The sequence below is a fragment of the Bidens hawaiensis genome, unplaced genomic scaffold, assembly GCF_021521415.1.
Source record: "Bidens hawaiensis isolate Kalapana, Puna unplaced genomic scaffold, B.hawaiensis_p1.1 tig00008513_1, whole genome shotgun sequence".
NCBI lineage: Eukaryota > Viridiplantae > Streptophyta > Magnoliopsida > Asterales > Asteraceae > Bidens > Bidens hawaiensis.
In genome coordinates this window covers 836,432-857,220 of record NW_027491607.1, presented here as the reverse complement: position 1 = coordinate 857,220, position 20,789 = coordinate 836,432, and the positions used below count along the sequence as shown (strand labels likewise).

The 20,789-nt window shown below is 37.6% G+C and overlaps 2 protein-coding genes across 2 annotated transcripts in view; one reads left to right on the top strand and one right to left on the bottom strand.

The window, feature by feature from the left end:
* LOC143529180 (uncharacterized) overlaps positions 1-7,779 on the top strand; it is a 30,283-nt gene extending 22,504 nt beyond the window's left edge. The window contains exons 4-6 of the mRNA XM_077025024.1: positions 5,925-6,401; positions 6,975-7,508; positions 7,607-7,779. Of these exons, the coding sequence (XP_076881139.1) occupies positions 5,925-6,401; positions 6,975-7,508; positions 7,607-7,717 (1,122 nt within the window). The 3' untranslated portion in view covers positions 7,718-7,779. The remainder of the gene's footprint in view (positions 1-5,924; positions 6,402-6,974; positions 7,509-7,606) is intronic.
* A 1,158-nt stretch (positions 7,780-8,937) lies between these two features.
* LOC143529166 (uncharacterized) lies at positions 8,938-16,168 on the bottom strand. Its single transcript, XM_077025010.1, has 10 exons — positions 15,862-16,168; positions 15,646-15,767; positions 14,292-14,339; positions 14,132-14,191; positions 13,951-14,034; positions 12,866-12,970; positions 12,659-12,772; positions 12,422-12,522; positions 9,365-9,476; positions 8,938-9,246 (listed from the first exon to the last, which is right to left on the bottom strand). The coding sequence occupies exons 1-10, from the start codon at positions 16,166-16,168 to the stop codon at positions 9,118-9,120; spliced, it is 1,182 nt and encodes a 393-aa protein (XP_076881125.1). The 3' UTR covers positions 8,938-9,117.
* Positions 16,169-20,789: the final 4,621 nt, after the last annotated feature.

Sequence of the window (20,789 nt, the reverse complement as noted above, 5' to 3'; positions counted from 1 at the left end):
TAGCAAAGATTCGGATGAAAATGTAACTGTTACGATCAATATGTACACCAACATATGAAGAGATATATGTCAAACTGTCAATGCTATTAAAAAAATAAAAAATGCAAAGCAACAACAACATTCTTACATAAGCATTAGCAATTGCAAAAGTTATATAAAATGAAACATTTGTAAATTAAAAATAATCGTCCTGCTGATGAATGATAAAAAAATATAGCTAAAAATGACCAAACCTCTTACATATGATTACCATCATATGGAATATTATCTCCTAAAAAATTAACAGATTCACGGTCAATTCAAAATACAAAAGCACTTGGGAAGCAAAGCAAAATAATTCGATCAGTAACAATTGCATATAAATCAAAACGAAATTGTTAGTGAAATACAGTAGACCTGAAAGAAGACATGGCGACCAGTTTCATCACCATGAACCGAAGGTATGACCAACACATCGGAAGCTAGCGAGGGAATCTGCAGAGAGACGGTAAGGGGGTTTTCCATTGATGGCGTGGATAGGTTACGTGTTAGAGGATATGGGTAAGAACTATCTAGAACTTGTGCTTAACTCAGTTGTAGATAAGGCTTAATGAATTGTACAATTAGCTACAGTAAAGTCTCTCTCACAAACGAAACATGCTTTTTAAATATATATATATATAAAAGTCCCTTAATTTAACTTTTACATATAAAAGTCCATTAACTCAACTTTTACATATAAAGAAGTAACAAGATCCCCATCTTTAAGATCCATTGATAACGAGTCTAACATTTCCTAATCTTCATGACTTACTTCATAAGTAGTGCTATAATCATCCTCTTCATTATTTGGGTATTACTCCATTTTATGAAAATACGTGCATAACCCGTAAATAAATAACATCTACAAAAATAAAATAATGTATGAAGAAACCATATTAATACTGTTAACAATAATTTAATATTAACTCGATGCTAAAATAACCATAATACACTAGATAATTAACAAACATGCATATAGTCAAATACTCAAATGACATGAAACTTAATAACTATATAACTTAATATATTGATATTATCAAACATGAATGTAAGTATAAAAAAACATGTAAGAATGAAAAATCAAGAAACACAAATCGGTGATGATATCAAACAAGAATAATAAACGGTGATATATATATATCAAGTTTATTTATTAATTTATATTCCGATTACATACCTCGTGTTGATTTCAAGTTGCCAAAATTTGCTGATCGTTCATTTCATGTCCGTAACCGTGAGTTGTTGTTTCAGTTTACTAGGATTTATATGTAAAAGTTGAGTTGAGGGACTTTTATATCAAAAGTTGAGTTGAAGGACTTTTATGTTTAAATTCAACAAATGGAAGGACTTTTATATGCAAAAGTCAAATTGATGGACTTATTTGAGCAAAACTAGAAAATATGTTGGTTTTTTATAATATTTGCCTAAGTAATATTAGTATTGGCTTATCAATATTAATTTGCTTGTGTACAATTACCGGGCCTAGCGAGCATCCTTTTTGTAATGGTCTCTATTAAGGTTTTAATAGGATCTATTGAGTTTATTTTGCATTGATTGGATGAACTAAGACCACGGGTGGCGTGTGTTTTGGCCCACTCCCCCCCCCCACACCCACCACCAAAAAAAGAAAATTACACCGCCCCGACGGCGTTTTGGGCTACTTTTTGGCCTTCGACGTTTTCAACAAAATGCTGCCACCTTTATTCCTCCCACTGACCTGGTTTTTTCCACAAACTCAACCAATTAAATATTTATTCATTATATTTAGTTTAATTTATAATAGTTAAATAATGATTACAATGATTTTTTACTATCACACCACTTTTTACAAGTCTTCTCATTTCTCATTGCTGACCGGGACGTCACATGTCGCATAACGTCCTATATAGAAAGTTTTAACTACACATGATTTAATAACTTCGATTAAGCATCACACTATTAAATCTTAATGATGCCTTGTATTGATGGAGGTGTATAGCAATCATAATTTGGTCATATGAAAAAAAATAGTAGGAAGATTCGAAAATTTGAAAGTAATTGATGTTCAGATTACCAATTTGGTCATTTTGAAAACCAAAAAAACCCTCCCCAAAACCGTATAATAACGAAGCAACCACCTTTCAACCAAATCCCTCGTGCATCTGGTTATAATACTCGGGCTCTACTACTAGTATCAGTGTTTTAAAAACCGATTCGTATTGGCCGGTTGAACCGGTAATACCGGATTTTGCATATTAGACCGGTATTTTGGCCCTGGTATTTTTGAGCGGTTTGTTAAAACATCGAACCGGCGGTTTTTTCTAAAATACTGGATCATGAGTAGAAGACATGTTTTAGATGTAAAAAACGATTTCAGGAGAATGCTCGACGGAAAGTTAAAGTATTCGCCGGAAATCGTTTAGAAGAAGAAGAGAGAAGTGAAAGTGTGGATTAAGATGAACCCTCTCCCCCTTTATATACTCATCGCAATGAATGCGATGAATTTAATGCGGAAGAGAGAGGAAATCGCAAGTGCAATGAAACTATGACACTTGGAAAAAGCAAGCTGACAACAACTGTTAACAGGACGCGCGCCGTAAACTTCGCACCCACGCGCCTGAAAAAGCGTCTGGAACGACCATATACTGTCACGTCGCCATAACTTCCTGCACGTTCTGAAACTGTCAGAAGAAACCGTCGGACGACACTAACGTCCCTTCAACAGTTTGGACTGTTCTTATCCTTTCACTAACTCTTCGAATTTCAAAAAAAAAAAAAATTCAAAAAGATTCAAAGATTCAAAAATAAGAGGGAATATACCCCCTTACCTTGGTGCCCAAGAAACCATAAGACAAGTGCGGGTACAGTGTCAAGGCGAAACCCTTCACATACCTAGCACCTGCAGGGAATGGAAGCCAAGAATACCTTGGAAGTAAAGAAACTATAAGACGAGTGCGGGTACAGTGTCAAGGCGAAACCCTTCACATACTTAGCACTTGCAGGGAATTGAAACCAAGAAGGATCTTCTGGACCGTGCTTGCGGAAAGAGAAATAGCACCTCCGCATAGCGGGAAAGTTGAGAACCAGCTTGTTTGAAACTTCAAGGCGGAGTTGGTGGTTTAACATAACTGATCACTATGTCCGAAACTACCAAAACCTCGTGAAGAATCTATACAAGTGAAACTTAACGCTCCCGATGTGCGAAGGGGTTAAACACCTACCCGCATCACAACCAAAGATCAGGCAGAAAAGTCGGGAATTTCTGCGAGTGACATTAGGAAAACCGCGGGAAGAATCCCCACGGAAAACCTTAAAACTAAAAAGCCTTTCCAAAACCCCTTGCTTAAGTCCAAAAGTTCACCTCACTTATTAACAATTCATGAGAAGAACATTGGACTGGGGGGACTTGAAGAGGTAGGTCCCAACAGAGCCCAGTTGGACCCGCAAGACTCACCTTGAAGAGGGACGTCTGCGCAAGGACCAACTGGTTCCGCAGGACCAACCATGCTCAGAGATGAAGACCTTACGCGCAGTACGCCAGCTATTCCCGCAGGAAAAGCCTCCCAATGGTGAAGTACCCCGCCTGTTCCCGCAGTTGCGGATACAAGCCATCAGGGAAGGCTACCCGCACTAATAGCAAGGCTACACGCACAAGGCACTAACTCTCAATAATTCAGTGTCACCTGAAGAAGGAATGAGCAAGGCGGGAATACTCCCGCCCAAATGAGCCAGTCCGTACGCTTCTGGAAGATCTTTTGTACTATACCTGCCAAGGTATGGACAAAATAGACAATATCTGACCAAAGCAGCCCATGAACCAATCACAGGGTGACAGCTCACCGACAACAGTACGAGGAGCACGCTCTAGTACAAAATGTCACTATCAGCCGCTGCTTACTCACCAACCCTTGTCGTGGCACGTACATAGCCTGCAGTTGGCGGAAAAGGAATAGTACACAGCCGGCGGAAAAGGAATAGTACACAGCCGGCCATGTCACTATCAGCCGCTGCCTATCCACCAACTACCAGCATGGCACGTGCGTAGCCCACAGTTGGTAGAAAAGGAATATTATACAGCTGGCTGTACCTGCTTGGAAACCTACCTTCGGCTATAAATACTCCAACACATTGGAACGGTATCATCATCTTGTATCTTATCTTCTCTGGCTATTTCTCTTAATATACACTTATATTCAGAGCAATCTAGTCTGATTCTCACGCCGGAGGGTGGTCACAAGGAGGAACCCCCCATTCTCAGTGACGAGCTCACGGTGTCTGTTTTGCAGGTCATCAGAAGAATAACCATTTTTGCCGGACCTAACCCTCGTGGGAAACATCTACTTAATCCCCAGATTATCCGTAATCTGCCGGGGTCACTTAGTGTTTCTTCACTCCCCAAAACCGTATAATAACAAAGCAACCACCTTTCAACCAAATCCCTCGTGCATCTGGTTATAATACTCGGGCTCTACTACTAGTATCAGTGTTTTAAAAACCGATTCGTATTGGCCGGTTGAACCGGTAATACCGGATTTTGCATATTAGACCGATATTTTGGCCCTGGTATTTTTGAGCGGTTTGTTAAAACATCGAACTGGCGGTTTTTTCTAAAATACTGGTTTAAACCGGCAACCCGGTTCTAACCCAAGCAATTTTTGATATTTTGTGGCTCATGTTTTTTAAAATTTATTTTTAACCTAGCAATTAACATCGAAACGAGTAAACTTCAGGATTATCTTTTTAAAATTTAATTCTTTTTTATTAATTTTTTATTATAGATTAACTTTTGAATTATATTTTATTATGTAATCATATAATTTTAGGTTATTTTTATATAAAGTTATATTTATATGATATTACAAGTTAAACTACTAACCCGGTTGAATCTTCCGGTACAACCCAGTTCAACCGATTACACTATTTTTTATTGCAAACCTGTATGAATTAAATACTGGTTTTTAAAAGATTGACCAGTATTTAATCAAAGATATTTTATTGAAAGAAAAAATGTTGGGCATGACAGATGGAGGATGCCTTTTGACACCAATAAGCAAAGTCTCTCTCTCTCTCTCCCCTACAAATGATGAGCCTCCTTGATGCATAACCAGCTTGTACCGGAAAATGCCAATTCTCAGAATCAGACCATCGAACATCAAAGACATATGCTTAATAATATCCAGCCTCTCCATCTTCTACCTCCTCTCTCACCCCTTAATAATATCTAATCCCATCTCCATCACACCTCCGCCCACCACCACCGCCCTCCGCCACCTCTTATTCTCAATCGCATCCTCCACCAAATCCTACCCAAATCGAAAACCATACATTCGCCAATGGTATCAACCCAATTTCACTAAAGCACTCGTCTTCTTAGACCGTCCGGTAACCCATCTTTTACCTTTTTATTCACGGGTCGGGTTTCGAATTCAAATCCAAACTTTGGGTTTTTCAAAAAAAGAAAAAAAAAGTTATTTTTGGGCCTAGCTTTTATTTTTTGGCTTATGAAGTTGCTTATATAGTTTATTTTATAGTTTATTTTCTATTATTGATAAGCTCTTTTAAGTGTTTGGATTAGGTTATATTCTACAAGTTCATAATAAGTTGTTAGATCCATCATTCTTTAATTTGTTACATAAATAAGTTGTTTCACCCTTACACAACTAAGCTAAATAACCATCTTCAACTTAGCTTATATAAGCTTATAGCATGCTTATAAGCTTAAAAGGCTAAACCAAACACTAAAAAAAACTTATTTTTGTAAAAAAAAGCTAAAAAAACTCTAAGCTTTGTTAAAAAAGCTAGGCCAAAGTAGTGGGTCTGAAGATGACGCGCCTGTTATTGTTTTGTAAGCTTTGTTAGTAACAGGCGTGTCATTATTTTGTAAATAAGCTTACAGTAATAATGACGCGCCTGTTATTGTTTAGGTGCCTCCACCAAGTGGTGGGTCTGATTCCGATCTTCCTCCAGTAGTTATCTCCGCTGACACGTCGGCATTCCCGTACACTTTCCCCAAGGGCCTGCGGTCAGCGATTCGTGTGGCGCGGATCGTGAAAGAAGCGGTGGAACTGAAATCGGATGATATTCGGTGGTACGTTTTCGGCGACGATGACACGGTGTTTTTTACGGAGAATTTGGTTAGGGTTTTGAATAAGTATGATCATAATGAGTGGTTTTATATCGGGAGTAGATCCGAGAGTTATGATCAGAATATGCAGCATTCGTTTAATATGGCCTTTGGTGGCGGTGGGTTTGCGATTAGCCGCTCGTTGGCTCGGGTTTTGGCGAGGGTTTTGGATTCGTGTTTGATGAGGTACCCGCATGTGTATGGAAGTGATTCTAGGGTTTATTCTTGCTTGGTTGAACTTGGTGTTGACTTGACTGTTGAACCAGGGTTTCATCAGGTGAATATTGTTTAATTTTGACTTTTTTTTAAGTCAATGATGAAATGATTTTAGTTATGTTTTTTAAATGTAACCAATGGTGTTTTAGCTTAGGGGTGCAAACGAGCCGAGATACTTGAGATCGGATCCATGAAAAGCTTAAAACAAACCGAGCCCGAGCCTCTAATAAAGCTAGTTTAGTTCTCGAGCATTGTGTATTTTTAAGTTTTACCTCTTTTTGACTTTTATGTATTAGTTTTACATTGCATGGTCGAGTGAGAGCCGAGCTTTGGCTTGCTTAAGGTACTACACGAGCTTGAACCGAGCTGAGGCTCTTTTGAGGTTTTTCTCAAAAATAATTAAAAATGTATATAACTTAATTATTAATTATTAATAAATAATAAACAAGCCAAGCTTGAGCTCTTGTAGGTCAAAACGAGCCAAACTCGGGCTCAGATCGGCTTGTTTACACAGCTAGTTTAGCTATATAAATTCATAATTTGATTTTTTATATTGATTCGTTACATTTTTTTGAACAAATTTGTTTGGATTTGAATCTTTGCGTTGACTTTTATTTCATTGTTTGCATACCAGATTGATGTTAGAGGTGACTTATTTGGGATCCTTGCTGCACACCCATTATCACCGTTATTATCACTTCACCATTTTGACATCATAGATCCAATCTTTCCGGGTTTGACCAAGCTCGAGTCGGTCAAACATCTGTTCAAAGCGGCCAACCACGACCCTACTCGGATCCTTCAGCAAGCAGTCTGCTATGATTCTTCCAAATCGATCACAGTATCGGTTTCGTGGGGTTATGCAGTTCAGGTTTTTGAAGGCAATCAGTTACTTCCTGATCTGATTCGTGTGCAGAAATCGTTTAGCTCGTGGAGAAGAAAAGAGACCTTTTTTTCGAGTCTTCATATGTTTGATACGCGGGATTATAAAAAAGACCCATGTAAAAGCCCAGATTTGTTCTTCTTTGAAGATGTTGGACCAGATGATAACAAGTCTTATACTTTTTATAAAATGAAAAAGTCGATGAATTGCACTAGAAGTAACGCGATACGGAATTTGAGTAATATTAAAGTTTTCTCACAGAAGCTTGATTCTCATGCGCGACAAGTATGCATATGATTTTGATTAACGGTCGCTTAATTTACTTTTAAGTAGTTATTTGACCCCATGAAAATTATGGTGATTTGCTTTTGTATTGTGTGCAGATGGGTTCACTGCGCCGTGAATGCTGTGAAATCTTACAGCCGTACAATGAAACGATGGTTATTGCTTTGAGGCGTTGTGAAACAGATGAATTGATTGCTATGGACCCATAGGATTCTTTTATGTATGGGCACTTGATGACGTGGCAGGCTCTCAATCCGTATCAGAGCACTGAGGTAATTCATTTAGATGATAATTTTCCCAAACATGTCTTATTTTTCTGTTAATGGTACTCCATTTTTGGAACATAGATACATTTTTTACTTTCAAAAGTCAAACTTGTCACTTCCTGGCATTGAGATTATTGTTGAAATTTTTTTTCCTGGGAAAGCAATCAATAGCTACATTAAGTTATCTAACAAAGGTTTGCAAGCCAAAAGATATTGGCGATTATTCTCATCAAAACTGATATCAAATTCGAATTTTGGAAAGTGATAGTTTGACTTAAGAAAGTCAGATTTCAATTTCTGATAAATTCACTTCTGTGTTTGTTTCAGGTTTATGATAGCTCATGAATATTATATCACATTTGAAGACGAGGGTGCGAGCTGTTATAACTCACCAGTGTTACAGATGTAGTATTCTCCTCACCAGTGTTACAGATGTAGTATTCTCCGGATAATGATATAGTTTTGATTGTTGAGGCGCCTGTCACATAATGTACTATATTTGTTGAATGATTATGATATTAATATACATAGTTATATCCTTACTTCCCTTGGAACACTCAAAGCTCAACTGACTGTAAGAAGACAATATGTGTGCTGTGCTGTGCTATGCAGAACATGGGCAGCACAGTAAAATTTTAGGCAAAAGTCATTGTATATTTTACCTTGACAAGCTCTAGACTTTATTTTAATTTGGGTTATGATCAGTTTATTTGTTGGCAGTGAAATTCAGAAAAGATCTCAATATTAGACTCCATTTTATGCCTCCAAAGAGGTTGAACCGCTCGTAAGTCAATTTGAACAATCTTTCTTTGAACCGGTCAGCTACCGATGAAGCCAGATCGGGTGATCACATCGGATTTTAATTTTTCTTTTCTCAATACATCATTTACTAGTACTACTTCAGCTACTTTATCTACGTATTTGTTATTTTAAAGCTTCACATTTTATTCTTTTGACATTGAGAGTTTAAAGTCACATACTTTGTTATTAAATCATTTATGACATGATCTGGTTTTTGACACTTGTCTGGACGATGAACATGGCCGGCCGGCCGGCTATGAAAACATTTCTTTTAACATGGTTGACCACCAACAAACACACGCAAACAGAACTTAAACAAGACTTAAAAACAACTAAAAAAAATCCCAATCAAGAAGCTCTGAAGTAAAAACAGAAAAAGGGTAAAGTAAGGGGAACACATGTTTGTGTTGTATCCGCTAATGTGTTTATCTACCTCCTCTCTTGTTGCATAAAACACCAAGAGTTTTAAGTTTAAGATTTAAAAACAAAAAAAAAAGTCAAGAAATTCAAGTTATCTGTAAAACGAAATGTTATTACTGGAATCATTTCCGGCTAGAAAGATAGATTCCAGAAATTATGGCCACCCCTGCAACCGCCACCCCAACCGTTGACAAAACTTTTGCTACCGAAATTGATGCTTTTGCTGAAGGCAACTCCATAAGCTCCTTCATCTGCATCGGCCCGAGGCACAAATTAATATATTTTAAAAATCATTCCTTAAACCAGTTTATTATTGTAATTGCAGAATAATAGATTTATCCAATTATTTCATGGGAAAGAATCACTGACCTCAACAGGCTGCTTCCAATACTTTTGTATCCCCTGAAGGTGCCCTTTGCCCACAACTGCAACCACAGAACTATGTTCGCGTGCTACTTTCAGCAAGCTCGAAGACATGTACCTACACGCAAACCATGTTACAAAAGGCACTTCAAGTTCATAGAGTTTAGGTCCCAAAAGTAAGGTATCATATATCATTTTGTAAACTAATTCTAGGTAAAATTAATACGCTACTAATCCTTGAATCCCAATAAATATGATAATCAAAAGAATTACACGTAACTTAATGTTATTAAAAGCATGAACGGCCCTATTTATGAAAATCTTTATTTATGTACAACCAAACAAGCTCAAGATACGACGAATCAAGCTATATGTACAGTCAAAGAAACTCAACAAAAAAATACATAAATAAAATAAAAAATCTTAAAAATAGGAATAGGAAAATGATTTACAATCATGAAGTATTTACAGAAGGGCTAGATAGCAAAAGTATGATCTTATTAGAATCTTGAAGTGAATATATGCGATTTTTTCTACTTCTGTTCTTGTGGTTCATGTGTAGTTGTTATTAGGGAAAAGAAAAGATAAGTGAAGCATATAAATAAAACAACTGAAACTAAATCTTTTTAGAATAATTGGTCTTAAATATCATCTTCTCACAGCCCATGTGGTCAACCTTGATTAAATTATAGAATAACTTACAACAATCAACCTTGTGGTATACATAAAGTCATGGAAAAGGTCCATAAATTAAAATTATCATTCATGTTTATGAAACACGTCTTGACTATAGTCTCTATATATAAACTAACTGGTTTATACTTTATATCGTTAAAATACCAACTATCGTTGTTTTGAGTTGATTAGACCTTTAGTTTTCAGAGGTTGTCAAATGGACGGGGAGGCAGGTTAGGTACACAGATCCATTCCTAATTTATATAGATAATTAGGACATTCAATACATAACTAATTATAAGTAGACAAGACAACTACAAGAACCGCATAAACACTAACATTTGTTGCTTTGAATGACTAACTGTAACATATAAGGCATACACGCAACCGCATAATTGCATGTCATTCTCTCTTCCACTACCTATGATTAGTACTACATATAAAATGCTTATTGAAGTTCTCTACTTAAATCAGATTTTGTATTTGAATATTATTAGATATAAAACAAATTTTTTAGATTTTATGCATTTGAATATGCTTCAGATGGCCTTCGATCCCACCCGTTTGAGCCTTTCTTTTCATATTAAATATTGGGATATTCGTTTTTAGTACTCTCAACTTTCACTCATGGGTTAATATCACTCCCAGCTTTCGTTTTGTCTCCCACCACTCCCAACTTTCAACCTATTTGTTTTTACCACTCCCTCACTAACCGACAACCAATGCCGTTAGTGGAGATGCTGACGTGGCTTCTTTTTAACTGAGTCAGATGAGGTGGCATGCTTACTTGGAAATTACTTTTTTTTCTTTTTTTATTTATATCAAACATCAATAACAATACTTAAACAAAGCATGGGATTCAACAAACCCTAAACTCCATATCAAAGTTAACACAATCCACGGTATCATTCACCTACAAATCCATCACACCAGTCATGATTCAGCCCACATAACCCGTATAACTCACCGCACCGCCGAAATCCAATTTCACCGGTTTTTTTTTTCAAACCCTAGCTTAACAATCCAATGGAAGACGATGATGAGTTCGGCGATCCGTACTCCAATGTCCTCCTGCCGGCACAATCATCATCGTTTCCGGATATTCACCCAATTGATACCGTTAGGGTTCCAAGCGACGATGATGAAATTCTATATGGCGCAAAATTGGATGAATTGGATGATAAGAAATTGAAATTGGATGTGAATAAAGGTGTAATTGAAACCCAGAAGGTGTTGCTGTTAGTTGATTCAGGAGTTAGTATTTTAGATGAAGCCCTAATTGGTAAAGGTCAGATTTTGGATGAGAATTTTGGAATTGATGATGATGGGTAGGTAGGTTTTGTGATTCTGGGCTATCGGAATCCGGAGCTCGGGTTTCGGAACCCGGTGATGGTGAGTGATGATGATGACGACGACAGCGACTGCGGCTGCAGAGACGATGATGATGATAGTGACAGCGAGAATGATTTGCAGATTGTGTTGAATCCCATGCTTTGTTTAAGTATTGTTATTGATGTTTGATATAAATAAAAAAGAAAAAATGTAATTTCCAAGTAGACATGCCTCCTCATCTGACTCAATTAAAAAATAAAAAAAAAACCACGCCAGCATCTCAACTAACAGCGTTAGTTGTCGGTTAGCGAGGAAGTGACAAAAACAAATAGGTTGAAAGTTGGGAGTGGTGGAAGACAGTGAAAATTGGGAGTGATATTAACCAAGGAGTAAAAGTTGGGAGTATTAAAAGCCAATATCCCTTAAATATTATAGCTTAGCATACTTTACCACTACGAAAAAAATGTAATCCATATAAAGGTAAACTGGCAAAAACTTCCACCTCTAAGGGGGTGTTTGGGATTCCTTATTTTGGCCTCCTTATCACTTTTTAACCTTTTGAAGAGTTAAAAAGTGTTTGGAATTGCTTATGATGTGAGAGGAAAAGTTTCATAAGTTACAACTTTGTAACTTATGACTTTTCCTTAAGTCATAAGGAGACCAAAATAAGGAATCCCAAATGCCCCCTAAATATAGCAATATCCTATTCAGCAGAAGCAAATGATAAATATGTATTGTGTATACAAATATTATGTATATATATGCAAGTACATATATATAGGAGCGCATTCATTACAGAACCATTTTGAGAACTGTATAAATACTTGTACTTATTGCTTTAAATGTGATAAGGTGATTATGTAACCGCCCACTACATCTCATGAGCACGAGAACAAGTGTTTATTGCGGGCCTCTACTTATCATTGATTGTGTAATAAATGCACCTTTACATATATGTGCGTACGTAAAGCTATATTAATGTGCATGTACGTGTCTACACATATGTGTGTGTATAAAGTTATTAAAGATGATACATGCATCAAAGAAGATACTAACTTGTCTCTTTCATGCACAAGGGTTTCCATTAGAGTAGGGAACTCCTTGCTCATCTCTTGAATTACAAGTGTCAGCATGTCCACATCATCCAATTCCTTCAACTGTTACAAGTAATAAATGCATTATTCCACAAAGCATAAATACAAATATACAGTCACCAACTTTTTTATATAAATTTCACTTTCTCAACATTTACAATGGAAAACAAAAGCATTGCTATGCGAATGAGACAAGTACCATTTCATTTAAGCGTGCAGGGCTTGGTAAGAATATTGATTGGAACATGAAGGTATATACCAGCTTTGTTTTATGCCACAGTGGCATTTTTGACCATGTTCGGCGTAATGTTATCTGTTGAACAATCACATGAGCAAAAAACGGTATGCTATTTGTTAATATTATAAAATATAGATTTAAGAAAGATACATAATATTATGATCTTACGTTTACTGGACGATCACCAAGAACCACCTTTCCGCCATACTTCATGGCCTCTTCATATCCAACACGAAACTCACTTCCAGGGAAAACCTCAAGCCTACTAGCAACCTGAAAGAGCATAAGATTGACACGCCTTAAATACACTTCTCATAAAAATATCACATGTAATAATCTTGTATAAATAGAATAAGCATAATTAGTTATTTAATTTTGAAGAGCATAAAAATAAAATAGAATTAAGAAAGCATACTAACGATACAACAGAGTGGTTTTAAATATGCCTAGACTGAAATATCAGCCTAATTATAAGCTTGATTCATTTAAGAACTGAGATATTACTTAGCAGGGATGTTCACTAACAAAAATTTTGAACAAAATTGCTAACTATGGTTTCAGGAAAAACAAACTGAGGGTATGAACCAATTTTTCTCTGTCCAAATTCATTAGTTTGTACTATAAAATTTAAAATGATAAAATATGAATCATGAATATGACACTTATTCCTAAAAAGGAAATAGAAAAAAGTTCAACGGAAGGTTTGGTTCATATGGTTGGTTCCAAGTTCCAAACCGCATCATTAAACAGCCACACTGGAACCCAACCTTGAAACAAACCATATTGATCTCAAAAGAGCTGACTTGCTTCAAATTGGGCAGTTTATAAACACCCTTTTATACATTTTATATGAACTCATTTTTCCCTTTATGTAGTTTGCATGTCTCAAATCATATTTTTAAGTTGATTTTTAAACATGCCAAGCATTTTTCTATAATATAAATGAAGATGTGCATACATATTAAAACATTATCATTAGATGAGGACAGTTACATTGAGTCGTTATTACGTATGAAATGTCAAAATCAAAATTATCTGCACCAAAAGAAATCTGCACCCGTATTTTTACCAAATTTTAAATATAATGATTTGATGGTATACTAATCGTTAGCTTATAACCATTCTAATTATTTATAACTACTTAAAAAAACTAAGAGATAGAATATGTTTAGCACACATATGCACATAAGATCAGTCATTCAATTATTTAATTATTTTATTACAATATGCAAGTATGAACAATAATATCATACCTTAGCAAGAAACCAACTGTAAAGTATTCCAAATGTGTTGTGATTCTTCTTCCACAAGTCCACCATTTCTCCCATTGTAGGTATCTATCCAGCTTAAAAATCAGTACAGTTGCAAACAAGGATCTATATTCCTGTGATATTTGTGTCCCCAAAAGAATAAACAATTAATAAACCTGAATACCTTTAAATTCTGAGGAGTGAGTACAGCCACACGGTTTGAGCATAACTCCAGAAAGACAACCTGTATTCATAAAAAATATCAAATAAATCATAACTACAGCCGCTAAACTGCCAAAAGGTTCATCCATCAATCAAATGTAATAAGTTATAGAGAGAAGTACCTCTGGTTTCAAAAAACTGATCACGGCTTCAACTTCTTGGCAGGACTCCTTCCAAAAAAATGACAGTTAATGAAAATTCAACACGTAATTGCTGGACGTTAAGACACATTCATTATTCAAATAAACTTTTATGTGCATTTATGATTCAATAAATAAATAAATAAAAGTAAGTCAATCTTTAAACGCCAATATCAGAGCTACAAAACAGGAGATAATTGCAATTTCAAAGTAAAACATAATACAGATCTTCTTAACAGGACTAGGCAGTGACCTACAAATTAGCTTTCATTATAAAATGTGTGGCGCTTGCTTAACTGTAAGAAAATACAAAAGTAAGAACAGACCAATGACATCTACTTAAATAAGTTAATTATAAAGTTAAGATTTATAAACAGATAAGCTATTGTGGTTAAAAAAAAGTATTTTTCAGCTCCATTTTTCGTTACTGAGAAAGGAAAAAGAACAAATCAAACTGGAACTCCAGGGGAAATGTAGATGAAAACAACCAAGGGAAACAACAAGTTATAGAGCATGTAACCTACTAAAGAAATAACATCAAAATGGCTCCAAAGATATTTAATATAAACTAATAACAACACTAACATCACAGCTTAAACTGAAAGTCGAAGAGATTTATGAATTGGAGTGGTAATAGCATTTTTCATTGATATACCACCTTTAACTTTACCTACAAGGTATAATGTGTAGTTCAACTATCAACTATTTACCTGCCCCTGCCTACCTCATTGGCTGATCATTTCAATGTGTTTTGACTCTACTACATCCATATACATACACACACATATCCATATCTGTGTATTTCTTACAAAAAAAAAAGTACTTATTGTCCTTGAGGCAAGATATCAATTGACTGCACACACACGCCAACACGTTCAACCAACTTTCAACTTCTTCAGTTTCGCTATGAAATTCACCAAATTTAATAACTTAGAAATGAAACAGATATTATACGAGCACCTAGTTTGACATGAATCACATTCTGAAAGGTCAGCTATATTAATGTAATCAACTATAATGCAGTACAAATTATAGCTGTTTTTCCTGAGACACAGCAGAACTTTTATACCGATTCGATCATCAACATATCACACTTTCCTACAAGTTAGCCTTTGAACATCAAAAGGTGTTGCAACATGAACTGCGGACTAGCATTTTTATACTTTCCTTCTCAGCTAAGAAACAAGAAAAAAAAACCTGATAACTAATTAAACCTTGTTATAACCTTAATTGTTACCTAAACAACTAAATATCAGATAACATTAACAAAACATAACAATTGAACAAATAATAAAATAATCAATTAAGCAAATTAACATGAATTTTATTGAATTACCATAGAAACATGCGCGGTTCCAACGAGATACACATCGCAATTTCCCCCTTCAACAGAGGAGTCACACGAAAGCTTCACCACACTCCGTAACAGCTCCTCAGGCAGCTCAATCCTTCGCTCACCTTCATCAATCAATTTCTCATCAGTAATAATCACAATTATCCTTATCAAAAGGACCTGACTCTATAAAACACGAATCAATTCACAAATTCGAACCTCTAACTTCATTCTCATTCAAACCGCGACTCTCTTCATCGGCAACAACGCTCCGATCGTCAGAATTTGCTCCGTCATCGGAGGTTTTTGTTGTTAGAACAGATTCGGAATCCATCGCCGTCGAATTTCGGTGGCGGAGAGTGGCGGTGGATCTTCGTCGGAGTTGTTGTAGTGCGTGATTTGGAGCTCCGGCGGAGATTTTCCGGTAGAATAAGCGGACGGCCGGTGAGAGTTTGTTGTGAATGAATAGGTGTGGCTCGAGCGAGTTGACCAGGGCGCGTGACTGAGTTAGAGTGAGTCCATTCATACATACGTTTCACGAGTAACGTGCGTGTCCGGAATTAGGCTTCTTTATATGCATACAGATGCACTAGCGTAACCGTCTAACAAAATGGCACTTTTACATCAATGGTACTTGTTGATGCATATTCTCATACTCCCATCCTTCTTCTTAACAAACAACATCGGCGCGTCCTATGGGGAAACACTCAGCCTTATGAAACCCTTGTTGAGAAGTTCTTGTAGTTGGGACATTAGTTCTTTCATCTCGGATGGCGCCAGACGATAAGGTGCTTTCGCGACGGGCTGTGCTCCTAGTACTAACTCTATCTGGAATTCCACCTCTCGTTCCAGTGGTAACCCCGGAAGGTCCTCAGGGAATACTTCTGGGTAGTCACACACTACAGGAACGTCTTTCACTTCCTTCGTCTTGGCCATAGCTTTGACAACATACGCCAGGTAGGCACTGCACCCTCGCCTTAACAAACCCTCGGCTTTTATCATCGAGATGACGTTAAGCCCTGAACTCTCTCTATCACCGTAAACGGTTACTGTAGCACCCTCGCCTTAACAAACCCTCGGCTTTTATCATCGAGATGACGTTAAGCCCTGAACTCTCTCTATCACCATAAACGGTTACTGTACCACCATCCGAAGTCTTCAGTCTTATCAATCTACTCTTGCATACTATCTAAGCTTCGAATTTAGACAACCAATCCATCCCCAGTACCACATCAAATCCTCTTAAGGTCATCACATACAGGGTAGCAGGGAATCCATGTCCTTCTAACTCTATCTTGCAATTCTTAACCATCCTTATAATTCTAACCGAAGTCTTACTAGCGGTTTCTACCATAAAAGTTTTAGGTGCACGACAACAAATCATCTTAGCTGCCTTACAAAATGAGGTAGTTACGAAACTCCTAGTTGCACCTGAGTCAAACAATACTGAGGCAGAAATACCATTTACTAAGAAAGTACCTGTCACAACATCGGGGATCTTCTTGGCCTGTTCTTGGGTGAGCATGTAGGCTCTCGTCTTTGGCCTGTTCTGGTCAGCCACTTTCTTACCACTTCCCCCAGCTTCATTTACCGAGCACTCTCTTGCCAAATGGTGTAAGGCCCCGTTCCCGGTAACCCTACTTTGGTGTTGGATTTACTCATAAACACAGTTCTAAAATCAGAGTAAATTAAAAACTTCGCGGAATAATTAAAAACTTCAAACATCACATTACAAAACATTCATTCTTGTCTTAACATACAAATTGTCTTTTCATAAATAATTAATTAAAACAGTCATAACACTTCATCATGGATGCCAGTCTCTTCAGTCCATGCCCTGTGTCCCTCCTTAAGCTAGCTGCCTCAACCTATTTGCCTGCGTGCATACTAAAAGTCAGCTACGCTGAGTGAGTTCTAGTTAATCAATTTACATACAATACATTCATACCCTTACTCATACGCGTCCGAAGATACGTATTCATACCTTACTTTTCTATTACTCCTTTCATGTATATCTTATATACATGCATACGTACTTACATACTTTCTTTCATAAAACCTTATGGTATACCATAAGCTATTCTACATTAAACATCACAGATATTGTAAGGGTCTGGTCCCTATCATCACAGATATTATAAGGGTCTGGTCCCTATCATCACAGATATTATAAGGGTCTGGTCCCTAATCACAGATATTATAAGGGTCTGGTCCCTAACATCACAGATATTATAAGGTTCTGGTCCCTAACATCACAGATATTATAAGAGTCTGGTCCCTAACATCACAGATATTATAAGGGTCTGGTCCCTACTGCCTCTAATAACCATACATTTATCATACGTGCATATTTTACCTGTCTCATGTATATAATATATATATATACATGCTCATTCATACTATCATTATATAGTAATAACATCCAATACATAGTCATACATGTATCATACACTTATCAATTAAGTAAATGTATTAACTATCACACAGGAGTATGCACACAGCCCCGAAAACATTTCAAAGAGAAATTGAGCTAGAACTCACTTGGAGTCGATTTCTCTGGCCGTTAATGGTAATTCCCTTCTTTAGTTGTGCACGGCTAACTGTATAACGCATTACGAGTGTCAAATATCCATTACGACTACTTCTTACATCTAAGTCAATGACACCCTCAACTAACGGGGGTCCGGGGGCAGCGCCCCTGGTAGCGGGGTCTAGGGGCGGCAGCCCCTAGCAGGGTCCAAGGGGCAGCGCCCCTGCATGGAATTTCGCTTCGCATGAAACTTTTTTCGCTTCACATGCTTTTCGCTTCGCATGGAACTTTTTCGCTTCGCATGGCTGTGCGATGCGAAATTCCTGCCTTTCGACGTTTTTACCATTTTAAAGCCATTTTCCGACACATTCTGACCCCATGCACCTGATCCTGAACCCATATCTCTCATAGTCCAACGCCATCTTTTTACCTTAAAGTGCACCCAAGAGGTTATTACTTACCAAGTTTATATTTTTCTTACATTTTACAACCCGATCTATCATTATATCTGTTTGCATGACGATTCTAACCATAAAACTTAACCATTTAAATCGAAACCCACCTTTTGCTTCGGGTTCGAGTTCAGATCTGGACAATACGTAGATCTGGACGTGATTCTTGTTGCTTGACGATGTTAAACACGACATTCCATCCTTCTTTGGCTTGGATTTTAAATCCGAGTGCTAGAGAGAGAGTATGTGTGTGTGTTTGGATGAGAAAAGAAAAGAAAGGAAGAAGTAGTTGGGTATATATAGAGGGGGGGTTTCATGGGCCCCACCACCCATTCCCAATTCCTACTCCAAATATTATCCAAATACTTAACACACGACTAACTTAACGACACACAGTTAACAACAAACTTTCTATTATGTATTATTTAGCAAAAGTTGGATGTTACAAATGGCCAGTCATTCCACATTAGTTACAGACGGGCTCACTGTTACAATCACGAGAGTGCCCTGTCTTTCCACACTTGTAGCAAGCGCTCACCCCTGCGCCTTACTTACATTCTCCACCGTGCATCTTCCCACAAGTCTTGCACGGCTTCTTTTCCCACACCTTCTGCTTCTTCTCCCTAGAATTCCACAACCGAGTACCCGGTCGCTTAGCAGGAGCAACCCCCTTCTTCTCCTTCTTCTCTTCCACTACCACATCGTCCACGGCCAGGTTATCGTAAACCATTTCTGCGAGTTCGACGGCAGAATTGAAAGTAGCGGGTTTACTAGCCCGGACAAAGGTGCGAACGTTTGGTGGTAGTCCCCTCAAATAGCACTTAACCCTCTTAGCCTCGGTGTTCACCATGTCAGGCACGAGTTTTGACATACGGTTAAACTTAGTGGTGTACTCTCGGAGGGTCATCTTTCCTGCCTTCAAATTCAGGAACTTCATCTCTGCCCTCTCCACTTCAGCTTCTGCACAGAACTTCTTCATGACCATTTCCTTCAGGTCTTCCCACCTCATAGCCTCGATTTCCACAGCAGTCTTTCTTTGCTCTACTGTTTCCCACCAAAACATAGCTTCTTCCTCGAATGACTGGGGAGCAAAACCCGCTGCTTGGTTGGGGAGACACTCGCTAATTCGGATAACCTTGTCCATTGCGGTTATCCATTGGAGAGTAGCGATTGCATCCACTGTACCAGAAAACTTTGGTGGGTCGCAACCTTTGAACAACCTGTAGCTGCACCCACCTTGGCCCCTCTTACTAGCATTGACCTTCGCAGACCGATCTTCACTTGATTCCTCCCTCACAGTCTCTTCATCTTTCTTACTACTTTCCCCTATCCTCTCAGCAGTTCCTGCATGGCTCTCGGTTGACTTTTCCTGTTGCTGATTCTGTACTGCAGCAGCCACTGCCTGAGTAATGGCAGCTTGGATAGCAGGGTCGAGCTGATACCCTTCATTTCTCACAGTTAGGCTTCTCCCCTCCTCAGACTTGGTAATCGGTCCCTCGGGGGGTACTTGGGTAGCACGTGGTCTACCACGGCATCTCGAACTTTCTCCATGCCCAGCAGTCTTCTTAGTACCCGCCATTCGTATTCTATAAGAAAACACAAACGTCGTCACTTCAGGAATTGTTTAGTACAGGGATAGTAAGGCTAACAGGTAATAACAATGGTCAGTTGTGATTAGCTGATCACAGTACTCTCCGTGTCATACACCCTTCCCTTTGTGAGTCCACTTGTGCTAGTTCCTACGTATAATAGTTGGTCGATCACACGTTTCACATCTTCACACATAAACAAGCAATTCTATATCTAGCTATTAAGTTAGCTTTCTTACTCATTCCTTACTATACACAAGATCATGATCAACTTACACAAGATGATAACTTTCTAAGCTTGCTTGGAGGACATATGACATTCTCTGACTGGCATCTTCTTTCTTTTCTTTCTTAAGTCTCATTCTCTGTTCGAGTATAGGCATGTAGGATGCTTATATCTCTCGAACTTATGCTCTGATACCAACTTGCAAGGCCCTGTTCCTAGAAGCCCTACTTTGGCGTTGGATTTACTCATAAACATAGTTCTTAAAATTAGAGTTAATTAAAAACTTTTTGCGGAATACATAATATTAAACATTCTTACATAACATGAGTGCTTGTTTTAAACAAAATACA

Excerpts from the sequence above, each read along its gene's own strand:
- LOC143529166 (XM_077025010.1), bottom strand. The coding sequence starts at position 16,168 with ATGAATGGACTCACTCTAACTCAGTCACGCGCCCTGGTCAACTCGCTC. Across the intron at positions 12,773-12,865 it reads TTGGTGATCGTCCAGTAAAC|ATAACATTACGCCGAACATG; the intron begins GTAAGATCATAA and ends ATTGTTCAACAG. Across the intron at positions 9,477-12,421 it reads CTTGTGCATGAAAGAGACAA|GTACATGTCTTCGAGCTTGC; the intron begins GTTAGTATCTTC and ends GTTTGCGTGTAG.